We start from the raw sequence: 17,122 nt of genomic DNA, 5'->3' as shown, positions 1-17,122 counted from the left end.
AAACTTCTGTTGAATTGTGTGATTATTTTCTTCTGCAATATTGCAAAGGACCTGTAATTTTGAATAGATTATTATTTCAACTGTAAAACTGTAATTATCACACTAGAAATTATTACTTGTACTTCTTCTCCATGTCCCCAAGTGAACCAAAACCAAAGGGCGTTATTAATAAAACCCATGTCATTCAGGGCTATGTGCTGATCCATTACATTGTGGAATACTAACTCTGAATAATAAGTTGATTGAGTGATCATTCAAGGCAGGCTGGGCTTATTCACGGACTCTTGAGTGGCAATGAAGAAACAGGTGAATTGGGCTCTAGAAGGAAGATGTGCACAGAAGATTGTGCTAATCATATCCTTAGAATTACTGCTACTGCCTCGGAGAGCATGCAATGTTTTAGTTGCTAAGTGCAATATCAGTGACCCTCTTCCAATAGCTCACAAGTATTATCAGTCAGGAGATATCATCGTTGGTGGTATTATTTCTCAGATTTACACATTTTCCAACCCTGCAAGATTCACAATACATCCTTCTCATGACCTCCTTGATGACCTTGTGTAAGGCTCCTGTTTTTTTAATCATGAAATTTAATTTTATTTCAAAATAAAGTTAACAAAATAAAGGCAAGAAGAAGATGCATGAGGATATATCAAGGTCACTAAAGTATAACCAAGGGATCCACTATTTCTGCAGTACTTGTTTGTCTATAACAGTGAATTGTGCTATGTAGGAGCTCAATACGTAATGCATGAAAGAAAAATACAATTTATTTAGCCTATAAAAGGAATGTGTGAAGTTGTGTGTGTATGAGTGTGTATATTAGTCAGAACAATTACAGGCAACTGTACTTGGTTGGAATTCAATGAAAGGTTTGAAGTGCTTCAACAGAGGAAATAAACTGAAATCATGGGACCATAATATCTTATTTTCTAGATGGTCTGTTGCAGCCAAAACAACCGAGAGTTTTGGGTCATCATAAGCACAAAAATAGCCATTGTGGCAAAAACTTTTGTGGATCAAAGTCTGCATCTGAGCATGTAGAGTCATTGGGCTCATCTACACCAATCAGGATATTCCACTATGAAAGCAGTATGAAAGCGGTATATAAAAGGCAGGAGCCACACCAAGCAGGATATAGCGGTATGAAAGTAGTATATGGTATGTGTCAATGAGCTCCAACAGTTTTCAGTGCAATTAAATACCACTATAAAGCAGGAGTGTGGCTCCTGCCTTTTATGTAATGTGCTTTTAAGATGCCTTTTTAATAATGTGCTGCTTTTAATAATGTATTAGTTTAAATGTTTTAATTATACATATTTTACGTGTTTGCATTTGTGTTGTAGCCCGCCTCGATCCAGAGGGAGAGCTGGGTAACAAATAAATACAATTATTATTATTATTATTATTATTTAAAGCTTTCATACCACTTTCATAGTGGAATATCCTGCTTGGTGTAGATGATCCCTTTGTTGCTTTAGCCCTGTCATATCTCTCTAGGCAGAGTGAGACCAGATCTACACCAAGCAGGATATTGCACTATGAAATCAGTATATAAAAGGCAGGAGCCACACCAAGCAGGATATAACAGTATGAAAGTGGTATATGGTATGTGTCAATGGGCCCCGCTTCGCTATTGCTTCTCTGAGAAGCGGATCACAGCCCTACTTGAAATCAGTGGGATGTAAGTTAGGGCTCATCTACACCAAGCAGGATATTCTACTATGAAAGCAGAATGAAAGCAGAATATAAAAGGCACGAGCCACACCAAGCAGGATATAGCGGTATAAAAGCGGAATATGGTATATGGTAGAGCTCCAGCTGAGAGCCCCCTCCCTATTGCTGCCAACTGTCAACATTAACTGCTGAACTTTGCAGCTAAAATTGAAGTGCCTGAATTTGCTTTCCTTTCCCCCCTCCTCCTCCTCCCTCCCAATCCCCTTTCCTTTTGTGTCATGTCTATTAGATTGTAAGCCTGTGGGCAGGGACTGTCAAGAAATACTTTTGTAAGCTGCCATGAGAGCCTCTTTTGGCTGAATGGCAGCACAAAAATGCTTAATAAATAAATAAATAAATAAATAAATAAATAAATAAGGTACGTGTCAAAGGGCCCCAACAGTTGTCAGTGCACTTCAATACTACTATAAAGCAGTCGTGTGGCTCCTGCCTTTTTTATACCGCTTTCATAGTGGAATATCCTGCTTGGTGTAGATGAGGCCTGAGTGATTTCAGTTTAATGTCAGTGCAGTGGGATGATTGGGATTTCACCTGACTTTCATTTAGGAAAGATAGCCTAATTATCTCCATGCAGTCTTTTTCTTATTCATATTCTTTCCCTTTTTCATATGATCACTGAAATTTAGAGGAGTGAAGTTTGCTTTACCTTGACTGGTTGGAAAAGTCTTAGGCACCTGTACAAACTGTATATTCCAAAGTTATAATAACTGAATTTTAGCTGCCTTGTTAGGTTTGGTGGTGGTGGTGATGGTGGGATTAACCATATCATACCATACATCTTTATTGTGATCCATAGATCCATGAAAAAACAAGAATCAAACATGAAACATCAGACAGTTGGAGCTATTGGGTGGGGGTTAACTGTGAAAGGCAGCCTATATTTTAAATAAATAAATAAAAATTAGGAGGAGGAGTACTAATTTGAGATGTTATTCTACAAGTGTAGATACCTTAAAGCATACACCTATTCCAGTATTTGAAGTCTTACATAACACCCACACTCCAGGATTAGTTCTGCAAGGGCCTAAATTTATTTATTTATTTATTACATTTTTATACCGCCCAATAGCCGAAGCTCTCTGGGCGGTTCACAAAAAGCTCTCTGGGCGGTTCACAAAAACATCTAAACATCTCCAGTTGAAATTGCAATGACTTGGATTACCATTTTACCACATTTCAGCTTTCTAAATCATGCCACCAATTGACACCTCACTCTGGGAAAATGAGACAATGGGCTCATCTACACCAAGCAGGATATTCCACCATGGAAGTGGTATATAAAAGGCAGGAGCCACACCAAGCAGCATATAGCAGTATGAAAGTCGTATATGGTATGTCTCAATGGGACCCAACAGTTGTCAGTGCACTTCAATACTGCTATAAAGTAGTAGTGTGGCCCCTGCCTTTTATATACTGCTTTCATAGTGGAATATCTTGCTTGCATTAGATGAGCCCTAGAATACAGACATTTCTAGAACACATAGAAGCAACAGAAGTAACACATCCATTCATCAATCCTATTTTAAGCTGGAGCATGAACATTGTGCACTTCTGTATGTATACTGTTGGGATGAAATTTAGAGATATCAGAAGTGCAGGTCAATTTGCCAATAATTAATCACCCCTCCCTGAACTGGGACCCTACAATCTCTTCAAGTACAGACGTCAAGTGAATGGAATAGTAGCACACACCTGGTGTAACATGTATGTGTCTCAATGCAGATTCATCACTCAGATGTACCAGCATACCCTGGCCTTCGTATTTGCTGTGAAGGAGATCAATGACAACCACCAGAGTTTGCACAACCTCACCCTGGGCTTCCATGTCTATAATAGCCAACTTGTTGCAAGGGCAACCTATCTCGCATCACTGGAACTTCTCTCCACATGGGGCAGATTCATCCCTAACTACAAGTGTGATGCCCAGGATAATGCAGTTGCTGTCATTGGGGGACCTAACTCAGATGTGTGTCTCTTCATGGCAACCATTCTAAGCATCTACAACATGCCACAGGTAGGATGTGTGCATGGCACATAAGATCTATAGCAGTCAGTCATGGTTCTCTTGCCTTTTCTATCAGTCCCCCCCCCTATTTTGGAGTTCTAATGACACAGTTGTTTCTCACCTTGCTTACTGAATAAATAAAAAATCTGGACTTTTATTGATTTGTCTGGAGTTTGGGAAAGAGCCCTACCCATTTCCTAGTTCCTTCTGTCCTTTCTTCTAATTATAGCTTGGATATGGCTCTGATCCAGTGATAGATGACCAAACCCAAGGTATTTCCTTCCAACGGATGTTCCCTAATGTGGACCACCAGTATACAGGGATTCTCCAGTTGTTGCTGCTTTTCAGATGGACCTGGATTGGGGTCATTTTTATAAATGATGACAGTGGACAGAGGTTTGTACAAATCGTGCTTCCCCAATTTTCCCTAAGAGGTATCTGCTTTGACTTTATCGAGATGTTGCCAACAGTGTATTTTACCAATGACATATTTGACATGGTGGAAGATTGGGTTGCAACATACAAGGTCATTATGAGTAGTACTGCCAACATTGTGGTCTTGCATGGCGAAAATCACACTGTGATATTTTTGAGGATGTTTCGCCAGGTTTCAGAAACTGAGGACATGCCTATCAAGACGAAAGGTAAAGTCTGGATAATGACAGCCCAGATGGAGTTTACATCCATCCCCTTTCAAAGACTTTTGGACATAGACATCCTCCATGGTTCTCTATCCTTCACAATTCACTCAAAGGATGTGATAGGATTCAAGACATTTCTTCAGATGAGAAACCCAATATCAGATGAAGAAGATGGCTTTATTAGGGACTTCTGGCAACAAGCATTTGACTGTTCCTTTCCGACTTCCATGGCTGACAAGAAGATTGAGAAAATCTGCACTGGGGAGGAGAAACTGGAGAGTCTTCCTGGGTCTGTTTTTGAAATGAGCATGACCGGCCACAGCTACAGCATCTACAATGCTGTCCATGCTGTGGCACATGCTTTGCAATCCATGCATTTATCAACATCCAAACACAGAGCGAGGGTAGATGGAGTAAGACGGGAGCTTCTGAATCAACAACCATGGCAGGTAATGTGAGCACGCAAGCACAGGAAAGCTCATCACCATGTGCTGGGAAAGTCCCTATACTGTTCATAAAGCTCTTTCCATTTCACATCTTGTATTTTGTGTCATGTCTAACCCTAGTGCCCCTGTTTTGGGATAAGATGTTTCAGGTAATCAATCAGAATCAGATTCAGAACTAGAAGACACAGCGCCAGACACCAGCCAGCCTGTACCAGTGGGGAAGGAAGCTCTCACGGGCGATTCCCCAGCTGGGAGTCAGCCCTCTCCAGAGCTTATCTCCTCAAGGCGAAATCCTACACACTCGGTGGGAAGTGAGGTTTCTTCTGGAGGTGAGTGTCCCAACAAGCTAGCTGATTCTAGGGTCCACCAGAAGCTCAAACGCATGGGGCAGAAGGAAGGCGTGAGAAAGTTGGTTCGATTACTCCAGGACCTGCCTCTGCACCAGGCGCTCTGAAGTTACGGGCGTTTGTGAAGTGGCTTCCTATTCTTCTTGAACAGACAATTGTCTTGCTTAGTTTGCATAGTTTTGCCTAGGGGGACGTTTCCGAGAAGTTAGACTCTATTCAGGTAGAAGAGACATTTATTGCTTAATAAAAGCTTTCTAGATTACTTAGCAAGCCTTGTCATTTGCCTCCATTGAAAGCGGGAGTGTTCTGAGAAACACAATATTTTGTTATTGTCACTCCTTTTCAATTAGTTCACCTTAGTGGAGCTAATGCTTTTGTTTTTGCTTGATGGATACCTTTCAGTATTATTAGCATTGTCGTATTTTGCATTCACTTACAAATGTGTAGCAGGTTCCATCTGGACTCTTGTCATATAAATATTAGAGGATAGAAACGGTGCCCTTTTTATTCCCATTAACATACCTATTTCCTTCCATTATATGATTTTAACATTAATTGAACTATGTATCTATGGTTCTTTGACGTTCCAAATGGAAGAAAACTCTTTGTCGGGTAGATCATATTTGTAACTTGTGAATGAACCCAACTTCATGCTGGAAGGAATGGCCCTGATGTTGTTACAGTGAAGACTGCAAGAAAATGCAGCTGTTAGAACTGCATGCATTCTGCCTGCCCTGTTGGAGTAAAGCCATATCTGATGGAACTCCAGGGCTGGCCTCTGAGTGGGGTTGCCCCATAAGAGTGGGCAGGGAGCAGGAGTATAACTGTGTCCTTTGGCTGCCTAGTCTCCCACAGCTTCATTCTGACTTGTACATAAAGCTATGTACTGGTTATGGAAGTCTCTCCCTAGTGAATGATGACTTTGGATGGGTCCGTCAATTCCATTCCTTTGGGATGGGGCAAAGAGGAGGCAAAAAGCCAAGTGGCCTTGCCTGCTAATCTCCGCTGGCTTCAAACACTATGACCTGCAAAATTATGTACTGGTTAGGGGTGTCTGCCTGTACTGGCTGAAGATCTAACAGCAGGCTTCAACCACATCAGACAAGTTGAAATTAATTAAAATGTTTCTGTCTTCAAAACAAAATAACTGCAAGATAGGTACCCCCAAGTGAACCCATGCCAAGTTTCAGGTGTCTAGATTTCATGGTCTTGGATGGACAGGCACACATCCTCTTTGATTATTAGAGATGGACTCTAGTAGTGATCTGAAAGGAAGTGCTTTTCAAGAACACATTTGGCAGCACTAGAAATGTTACCCTCTCTGTGTAAGGCCTTAGCTAGACCTACTGGTTAGCCCGCGACGGAGGAGGGAAGATCCCACGATGTGTTTATTGCGAAATCTCTCCTCTGTGTGATGTGCAATGACCTCAGAAGGAGAGGTGTTGCGCCTGCCTGTTTTTTTTACTTAAAGGGGCAGCAGCGCATGACTGCTAGTGTGCAAAAGCTAAATATTTTTTAAAAATTAAATTATGTTCCCCGCTCCCCCCCTACCTCCAATGGATGCAGCACTCCTGAGGAGCACTGTGCCCCGTGCGTGGCTCCCGCTCCTCACGAGGAATCATGAGGAGACGGGTCAACCTGCAGCACCTGGCCACACGTTCCGCTATCTTGGGCTCAGCCTGGGACTGCAGAAAAACTGGTGCCAAAGGGGAGGGCGAGATCCCAGGGCTAGGGAGGAATCATCCCTCCCTGATCCTGGGATGCCCTGTGCATCATGTGGACACACAAGGACGATCCTGGGGATCACCCCGGGATAAAGCCCCATCTAGCTATGGCCATTGGCCTAAGGCTTGGGGTGTGATGTCTAAAAAGTGTGACTAGCAAATTTAGGTATTGTCGACACTGAATGGCAGTGGTTTTCCAAGGTTTTAGAAAGGACTTTTCCAGCCTGACCTGGAGTTGCTGGTGATTGAACTTGGGACTTCTGTACACAAGTATGTGATCTACCACTGAGCCAAGCCCTCTGCTGGAAACAAGCATCCACTTGGCTCCTCATTTTTCTCAACTGCCATTGGCTATAAGCCATTCCATGTGGCTACAGGAGAGAGGGAGAGAGAGATAGTACCATTGGTTCCACTCCATTAGCACTTCTCAGAGACCAGTTGCCTTCAGGCTCCTCCACCTGTCAAGCTGATCAAGATAAAAACTCTGTGGCTCAGTTCAGACAACATGTTAGTCAAGGCAGTGTGAAAACTCCACTCAACGGTTGAGAATAATTCCACTGTTGTGTGAGTGTGGGCTACCATGCAGCTGAGTAAAAGTCAACACGGTGTTTGAATGACAGTTCCTCCATCCTCTCTCCTCTTTCAGTCCTCCTGATGCTATCCCATCAGCCATTGCTGCAAAAACCCAATCCCGGTAGCTCTCCTAGAGCGCCATTCCCTCCTTTCACCACTCTGGCCAGAGAACTCTGTACCCAGTGGGAAAAGTTGACTGAACTCGAAGGAAAACTCTACAGAGCCTGCCACACAACATATAACACAACCTTTGTGCAGGAACTCTCCTCTGCACAGCGTGGATATTCTGTGTGAACTGTTTCCCCCCAAAAAAACTCCACTGTTGAGTGGTATTTTCCCACCAGGCAACACAGTTCTCAACAGTTGTGTTAAAACTCCTCCATGGAGTTCTAAAACCACTGTTGAGAAATGTGTTGTTGGAACTGAGCCTGTAAGTTGGGGTCTGAGTTTTCCCTTTATCCTACCTCATTGTCCTTTTGTTTTATATCTTATAGACTATAAAACGGATAGCAGGGATCAACTTGTTTTTAATCTATGAATAGTGCTTGTAATTCTTGATCCACTTTTAAAGTAAGCAAGTAACTAAAAACACAAATGTAGGTGGTAATGTTTTCTTGTGAAATGCCTAAACAAGTACAGCTTCTGATACATCATTAGAACTTTGTATATTTGCACCTATCTCTTCTTCTTTTTGTTTTGGTTTGTTTTACTTTAGCTTCATCGCTATTTGAGAAGCGTCTCATTTAACAACAACGCTGGGGAAACAATTTCTTTTGACCTAACTGGAGCCTTGGTAGCTGAATTTGATATTATGAACTGGATCACATTCCCAAACCAGTCCTTCCTTAGAGTCAAAGTTGGAAAGGTGGACCCCACTGCTCCCAAAGACCAAGCGTTCAGTGTTTCTGTGCATTCCATTGTCTGGCCCAGCGTGTTTAATGAGGTACACTTTGTACACATTTTGAGGGTGCCCCCAATCATTTGCCCATTTTTTCAAGAAGTATTTCACTGTTCAGATACTGAAAGTGAGAGCGTTGTCAATGCACTTAGCTGAACATATTTATGGACCCCTTTCTTCACTTTCGTGCTCAACACGTGAAGGTCTAACCAGCAGCGGGTGTGTAGGGATGTTTGGAGCAGGACTTTTTATTTATTTATTTATTTATTTATTTATTTAATTGCATTTATATTCCACCTTTTTTCCTCAAGGGAACCCAAGGTGGTGTACATAATCCTCCTCCTCTCCATTTTATCCTCACAACAACAACCCTGTGAGGTAGGTTGGGCTGAGAGTCTGTGACTGGCCCAAAGTCACCCAGTGAGTTTCCATGGCTGAGTGGGGACTAGAACTCGGATCTCCCAACTCCCAGTCCAACACTTTAGGCACTACACCACACTGGCTCTTATATGCATGGTTGCACACCACTCCTCACTTAAGTCCTACATGGGACCACATAGAAGCCTGTATAGAACTCTTGTGAAATCCCATCCGATCACTACAGGAGCCTGTTCCCATGACAAGCCACTGTGACTGAATTATGAGGTGTTCCAGAGTTATCCAAGAGTTTCTTACCCTTTACTTAACCCATGATGCCTAAGTTCACATGGCATGACAAGATATGGTACTTGCCTGCTGCGATTTGTATTTTAAAATGGTGGTTGGCATGTGCTTCAACCCACCATGGTTTAAAAAACACATCAAGGAATAGACATTGCATGTAGTATCTCCTAGACACCTCCTGGAATACAGAAACCCTCTGAAAAAATGGAGTACTAGCAGCAGTATAACTTATAATCCCCTCCTACATTTGCCTTAGCTTATTTATTTATTTATTTATTTATTTATTTATTTATTTATTTATTTATTACATTTCTATACCGCCCAATAGCCGGAGCTCTCTGGGCTGTTCACAAAAATTATAAACATTCAAAGTATAAAACAACAGTATAAAACCATTATATAAAATACAATATAAAAGCTCAACCAGATAAAAACAGCAGCAATGCAAAATTACAAATTTAAAACCATGTTATTTAAAATTTATAGATTGTTAAAATGTTGGGAGAATAAAAAGGTCTTCACCTGGCATCTAAAAGCATATAATGTAGGTGCCAAGCGAACCTCCTTAGGGAGCTCATTCCACAGCCGGGGTGCCACAGCAGAGAAGGCCCTCCTCCTGGTAGCCACCTGCCTCACTTCCTTTGGCAGGGGCTCATGGAGAAGGACCCCTGAAGATGACCTTAGGGTCCGGGCAGCTAAAAGGAAAATGCTGTATCCCTTTACTCCATCAGGACACTGTAGACTTCAGACATATATGGTGGACCTGCAGACATATGAAGCCTTTTTGAAAGCCTATAAAGAAGAGTACATCATATGCATTGCCTATGAATTGTTTTTATTACAATTTGATTTCATAATACCAAGATAGAGTAACTTAATCCTCAATTTATTTATTAGGCAACCAAACACAGGTTATATCCAAAGAAACCAAAACCAAGCAACCAAACAGTACAATGCAAGATACTGACTATACATCATCACAAGTTAAAATTCAATGTGCAATATGCAGATACCCAATACATTACAAAAATATAATTGCAGAGAAAATTCATCTTCCTGGGTTTTTCTAAGTTGTTGTTTATTACCGCAAATCTAGCTGTTATATATTAAATATAACAGACTTAATTTAGATTTACTTTGTATTTAATTGTGCCCCTCTGGAATTTGGTGTATTTTTTATCTTGTAAATCAAAAATGCTAAAATATAATAAAAATATACTAGCTATTGCCATTGGCCAACATCTGAAGAGGAAATGACATACCGAATGCTATGTAGTTATGCTATTTGAAAGCTTTATCCAAATGCTTTAATTGGAAGTACTTCCATTCTGCAACACCAGCATCAAGCCATTATTTATCCATAGGGCAACTAGTGACATACACACTCCCCAAAATCTCTTTACTAAATGATAAATCATTCACCACTTTGCGCACAGGTACAACCCCTTTCTCTGTGCAATGACTTCTGTGATGTGGGTTATAGTAGAGCAAAGAAGGAAGGGAAGCCATTTTGCTGCTATGATTGCCTGCCATGCCCAGAAGGGAAGATTTCAAACCAGAAAGGTAAGAGATATTTATTTATTTATTTATTTATTTAATTACATTTATATACCGCCCCACAGCCGAAGCTCTCTGGGCGGTTTACAACATTTAAAAATAGTAAACATTAAAAGTATACAATTTTTTAAAAAAACACACACATAAAAAACAGTATAAAAACAACAGTATCCATTTAAAAACAACAATTCTGGGGTCCATTAAAAACAAACTTAACGTTGTTAAATGCTGTTAAAATGCTGTTAAAAATGCCTGGGAGAAGAGAAAAGTCTTGACCTGGCGCCGAAAAGATAACAACGTTGGCGCCAGGCGAGCTTCATCGGGGAGATCATTCCACAGTCGGGGGGCAACCACTGAGAAGGCCCTCTCCCTTGTTGCCATCCTCCGAGCTTCCCTCGGAGTAGGCACTCGGAGGAGGACCTTAGATGTTGAGCGTAGTGTACGGGTAGGTTCATGTCGGGTTCATATTATGTGTTGACTTTCTTTTCTTTTCTTTTTTTTTTTTTTTTTTGCTACACTAAAACCATCAATTCAAATAATAAAATAACTGAAGACTTTTAGGCCTACAGTTACAACTTAGAATTGAGGAGTAAGAACATAAGAACTTAAGAACATAAGAAGTGCCTTGTTGGATCAGACCAAAGGTCCCTCTAGTCCAGCACTCTGTTCACACAGTGGCCAACCAGCCATCGGCCAGGGACCAACAAGGCAGGACATGTGCAACAGCACCCTCCCGCCCATGTTCCCAAGCAACTGGTGCACACAGGCTTACTGCCTCGAATACTGGAGATAGCACACAACCATCTGGGCTAGTAGCCATTGATAGCCTTTGCCTCCAAGAATTTATCCAACCCCTTTTAAAGCCATCCAAATTTGTGGCCATCCCTACATCTTGTGGTAGTGAATTCCATAGTTTAACTCTGCACTGTGTGAAGAAGTACTTCTTTTTATTTGTCCTGGATCTCCCACCAATCAGCTTCATGGGATGACCCCGGGTTCTAGTATTTTGAGATAGGGAGAAAATTGTCTCCCTATCCAAGAGTACTACTGCTAGAGTAGGTACCTGCTCCATCAGGTGGAGTTCGATTTGCCTAAAACCTATAAAAAGAAGTAAAATAAAAATATGTTCAGGATTTCCAGGGGAAGGGAAAGATGGAAGTGGGAAATTATGATAATTCCTTTTTCTTTTCTTTTTTGTGATCTCCAGTGGGAACAGACACCTTCAGTGAAGGGAATAGGCTTCCTGTACTCACAAGGCCTAAAATCTGGATTGTTTCTTGAGCATTGCTGTGTATGGATTCCTGCAAATCTAGTTGCTTGGGTTAATGAAAACTTGTTTTGTGGTAACTGTCCTCATTCAAGGTTTTCACTGTAATATTGGCTATTTGAACACACTATACACAGAACTTGTATGTCCAGTAATAGATACTTCTTCTTTTTTTCTTTTTTCAGACATGGATTACTGTTATCAGTGTGCAGAAGATCATTATCCAAACAAGAACCAGGATTTGTGCATTCCCAAAGATATCAGCTTTCTGACTTATGAAGAACCATTGGGGATCAGTTTAGCTACTATTGCTCTTTCCCTTTCTTTCATCACGGTGTTGGTGCTTTGGATCTTCATTAAGCGCAAGGACACACCCATAGTCAAAGCCAACAACCGAAACCTCACTTTCACTCTCCTAATCTCCCTTCTGCTCTCCTTCCTTTGTGCCTTGCTATTCATCGGCCGACCTGAGAAGGCGACTTGTCTCCTTCGACAAACTTCTTTTGGCATCATCTTTTCAGTGGCGGTTTCTTGTGTTTTGGCCAAAACCATCACTGTGGTTCTTGCTTTCATGGCCACCAAGCCAGGGTCCAGAATGAGGAAATGGGTGGGGAAAAGACAGGCTAATTCCATAGTTATTTCTAGCTCCCTTATTCAAATCACTATTTGTACAGTTTGGCTGTCTACCTGTCCTCCATTTCCAGATTTTGACATGCATTCAATGACCGAAGAAATTATACTGAAATGTAATGAAGGTTCAGCTATCATGTTCTATTGTGTACTGGGTTTTATGGGCTTCTTGGCCACTATGAGCTTCTCTGTGGCTTTCCTAGGCAGGAAGTTACCTGACAGTTTTAACGAAGCCAAGTTTATCACCCTCAGCATGTTAGTCTTCTGCAGTGTCTGGCTGTCCTTTGTTCCAACTTACCTGAGTACAAAAGGGAAATACATGGTGGCTGTGGAGATCTTCTCTATCTTGTCCTCCAGCGGTGGATTGCTGGGCTGCATCTTTCCTCCAAAATGCTATATCATTGTGATAAGACCCGAGTTGAATAACAGGCAGCAGCTAATGAGAAGAAAGGAAGTATAGATCTAAAACTATTTAGCGTCTGTCTTTTTAAAAATGAGCTATGGTTCTGTCCATTATATGCTATGGTGTTTAATATACAGTTTCTGAAATTGACATCAGTTGGATGTAAACATTTATTTATTATTGCATTTATATCCCACCTTTTTTCCTCAAAGGAACCCAAGGCAGTGTACATAATCCTCCTCCTCCTCTCCATGTTATCCTCACAACAACAACCCTGTGAGGTGGGTTGGGCTGAGAGACTGTGACTGGCCCAAAGTCATCCAGTGAGCTTCCATGGCTGAGTGGAGATTAGAACCCGGATCTCCTGACTCCCAGTCTGACACTTTAGCCACTACACCACACTGGCTCTACACTGGATTGGATCTGTTTTCTGCTTCATTGTTTATTTTATTTCTTGAGTGGGATATTTATGGAAAGAGTGGATTTAATTCACAATCTAGTGAATGCAAATTAATGTAGCATATTTATATGCAATTTTCCTCATGCCTCCTAATGAAAACAAACTTAAATGGCAATTTCCTAGCATTTTCCAGTTCTTCCTGCTCAACTAAAGTTTTTAACTTTAATATTACTGTTTTTAATGTTACTTCAAATTGGGTAGAAACCACCAAACTAAATTCAAAAGAAGGAAGAAAACAAAGCTTATTATATGGGGTGGAAAACTTTGGGTGAAATTGCAGGATGGGTTTTGACAGTAGTGCATTGTATTTGTACTGTGAAATTCCATTATTATTTAAGATTACAAGTCCCAGTATTCCTGACCATGGGACATACTGACTTGCAATGATGCGAGTTGGAATCCAACACATTTGGAGGGCACCAGGTTGGGGAAGGGCTGCTCTAAACAAAAAAAGAGAAGTAGGTAGCCCTACGTTTTTCGCCATCAGTTTTCCCCAACCCCACAGTCATCTCTGCATATCATATTCTCCATCCAGGATGTTACACCATGTTGCCCTCCAATATAAAATCAAAGTTAGTGATATGTGTTGAATTCACCCATGGAACTCCGTGAACTCTATCCAATGCAGAGTTAGCTGTGACTAAACAGATTTAGGGCACAGTCTTATGCAGGTTAGCTTTCAATTTGCCAGTTATGTCAAGAATTTCATCGTTTGTCACCACAATTTGTCTCAGTACCTCAGACTCCCTTCTTGAAAACATTGACTCAGGCACAGATATCTGTCCTACATCTTCTGCAGTGAAGACAGACGAAAAGAATTCTTTCAGCTTCTCTGCAATCTCTTTATCCTTCTTTAGTCCTCCTTTAACTTCATTGTCAGTCAACAGTCCAATTACCTCCCTAGGTGGTTTCCTGCTTCTGATATATTTAAAGAGCTCATTAATGTCGGCCTAGATCCTATTACCAATATTACTATGCTCCTCAAAGTGCTTTTTGTATGTCTTATTGTCTGCTTGTACAAGCTTGTACAGGACTTCCACTTTCTGAAAAAAGCCTTCTTTTCTCTAATAGTTTCCTTGGCACTGCTCTTTAACCATGATGGTGACTCCTTAGACTTGGGCAGGATCTACACTACTGCTTGTAACGGTTTATAATGGTTATGACAACTGTTCAGGCCCAGGACACATTACATATACCATTTTCATAACGTTTTTAAAGTGTTATATCCTGCTTGGTGTAGATCGGGCCTTGGTTCTACTGGTCCTAACCTGCAATATATATTCTCACTGAGCTTCTATTATTGTGTTTATGAGTAAGTGCCAAACATTTTGGAGATTTATCCCTATTCCCTTTCAACTTCCTTTTTACCCATTTTCTCATTTCACAAGAAACCAAACGTGATGGTTGAGCTTTAATTTTCCACTTAAAATACATATTAAATCTGATATCACTATGATCACTGTTTCCAATTGGTTCAATGAAACTCAGAAAAGTGTGTAGTCTCTTTCCTTTTGGTTATCCATCCCCCACCTGAATAGTCACCCCCACACCCAATCTAAAGGAGCTACATGAGACCTATGGACTTTTAAAATTGGCTTGTTGGAGGCAATCAGATATATGAAGATTTCCATTTGGTGTTAGTGAAAAAGTCCACAGAACGGAAAAAGGAAAAATGAGCCAACTAAATGGCCTGTTTCGCTTTCCCTTCATAGTTTCAGGTGGTGGTCATTCCAAGCCCTACACAGAGTTGTCAAGTATTGTACCTAGGAACCTGCACATGCTAAACATGTGCTATACCACCAGGCTATGCACCTTGCCCCAAGTCTCTTGCTATTACAGGTCTCTTCTATCCCACTGAGGAGTACCAGAGGAAAGTTCTGCTGAAATGTGTGATAAACATGCTTTCTTTTGCAGTGTTGCAAATAACTTGCCGTTACGGATATTATCACCCCTTTAATTATCACCTTGATGATGACTACTTCTACTTCTCTGTTATGTTCCAAGACAGTGAACTAAGACTGAAAGAAGCTATTAATAAATCCTGTGTGATTCAAAGCAAGGGCTAAAGACAGAAGGTCTCTGTTAATCTTATTGCTGATCCATTGACCCGTACAATCCTAACTCTGAATAAGTTGATTGAGTGGTATTTCAAACCAGGGCCTCATCTACACCATGCAGGATATTGCACTATGAAAGTGGTATATAAAAGGCAGGAGCCACACCAAGCAGGATATAGCGGTATGGAAGTGGTATATGGTATATGTCAATGGGCCCCAACAGTTGTCAGTGCACTTCAATACCGCTATAAAGCAGTAGTGTGGCTCCTGCCTTTTATATACCGCTTTCATACTGCAATATCCTGCTTGGTGTAGATGAGGCCCAGGAAGGACTACTCAGAAAAACTTGAATGACAATGAATTGGGGTCTAGAAGGACAATTTTCACACAGGATGGTGCTGTTCATACTCTTGGTATTACTGCTACTGCCTCTGACAGTCTCATGGATTGAACCTAGGACCTTGTGCACACAAAACACGTGTTCTAGCACCAAGATACAGGCTCTTGCTATTAAAGATCTGTTGGTATCCCTCTGAGCACAGGCAAAAGCTCTGTTGAAATGTGTGATAAATTTGCTTCCTTCTCCAATGTTGCAAACAACCTGTAATTCTTTCTAGGTGATTATCACACCTACAATTACCACATTGACCATGATTACTTCTTGTTCTCAAAATCCCAGGGGAGTTCCAGCTGCCACTAGCAAAGCATTGAACCTATTAGGAAGGAAGCTGTAAATAAATCCTGTGCCATTCAGAGCACAGTCTGATTGCTGATCCATTTCAATGTACAATCCTAACTCTGAATAAACTGATTGAATGGTCATCCAAGCCAGGCTGGACTATTTAGGAGTATTTGAGTGAGAATGAAGGAACATGTGGATTTGGGTAGAAGGCAGATGTTCATACAAGATGATGTTCTTTATGCTATTGCTATTACTGCTACTGCCTTTCACAGTGTATAATGTTCCAGTTGCTAAATGCAATATCATTGACCCTCTTCCAATAAACCACAAGTATTATCAGTCAGGAGATGTCATAATTGCTGGCATTATTTCTCAGATCTTCAGATTTTCCAATCCTATCAGCTTCAGATCGCATCCCTCTTATGAACTCCTTGATGACCTCATGTAAGGTTTCTTAATCGTATCACTTTCCAAAGGAGTAGCCATGTTGACTGTTAAATTAACATTTATCATGGCAAAAGCTTTCATGAATTAGAGTTTGCATCAGAGAAAGTAGATTCTAGGCTGTGGCAGAGTTCAGATGACACACTAACCCACCAGGGGTGGGTGGGTAATAGGAACAGAATGAGAAACAACCATTGATTACTGTGTCTGTCCAATCTCAGCCTGTGTGTCATTTTACCCTCAATCAGGGTCATGTATTTTGCTCCTAATTTGGGGAAGTTTGTGTATGAAAGATTAGGACTGCACCCCTCTTACTTTCATTTTTGAAAGGCAGCCTTCTGGTGTCACCAGAGCTGCCTCCTCCTTAATTTTGTCATTGTTTTAAATAAATCCTATGAAAGAAGAAATGGGATTTATTTAACAGGGAAGAAAAGGTGGAAAGCATGATAAGCGAACATCCAAATGATTTAAAATAAGACTTGAAACAATAAAATGCACGGAAGGGAATAGTTATATAGTTCAAATAATATACAGTCCTCAAAGTTAGATTATTTTTTTAAAAAGCTGTCTATAGCGGTGCAGTCCAGG

At 41.0% G+C, this 17,122-nt stretch overlaps 1 protein-coding gene across 1 annotated transcript; it reads left to right on the top strand.

Annotated features, from left to right (window-relative positions):
* The first annotated feature begins 294 nt into the window (after positions 1-294).
* Positions 295-12,948, top strand: LOC134405748 (vomeronasal type-2 receptor 26-like). Its single transcript, XM_063137000.1, has 6 exons — positions 295-560; positions 3,574-3,751; positions 3,972-4,832; positions 8,189-8,416; positions 10,471-10,597; positions 12,044-12,948. The coding sequence occupies exons 1-6, from the start codon at positions 295-297 to the stop codon at positions 12,946-12,948; spliced, it is 2,565 nt and encodes an 854-aa protein (XP_062993070.1).
* The last annotated feature ends 4,174 nt before the right edge of the window (positions 12,949-17,122 follow it).

Source organism: Elgaria multicarinata, chromosome 11 (assembly GCF_023053635.1).
Source record: "Elgaria multicarinata webbii isolate HBS135686 ecotype San Diego chromosome 11, rElgMul1.1.pri, whole genome shotgun sequence".
Classification (NCBI taxonomy): Eukaryota; Metazoa; Chordata; class Lepidosauria; order Squamata; family Anguidae; genus Elgaria; species Elgaria multicarinata.
This window is presented reverse-complemented; position numbering and strand designations above follow the sequence as displayed.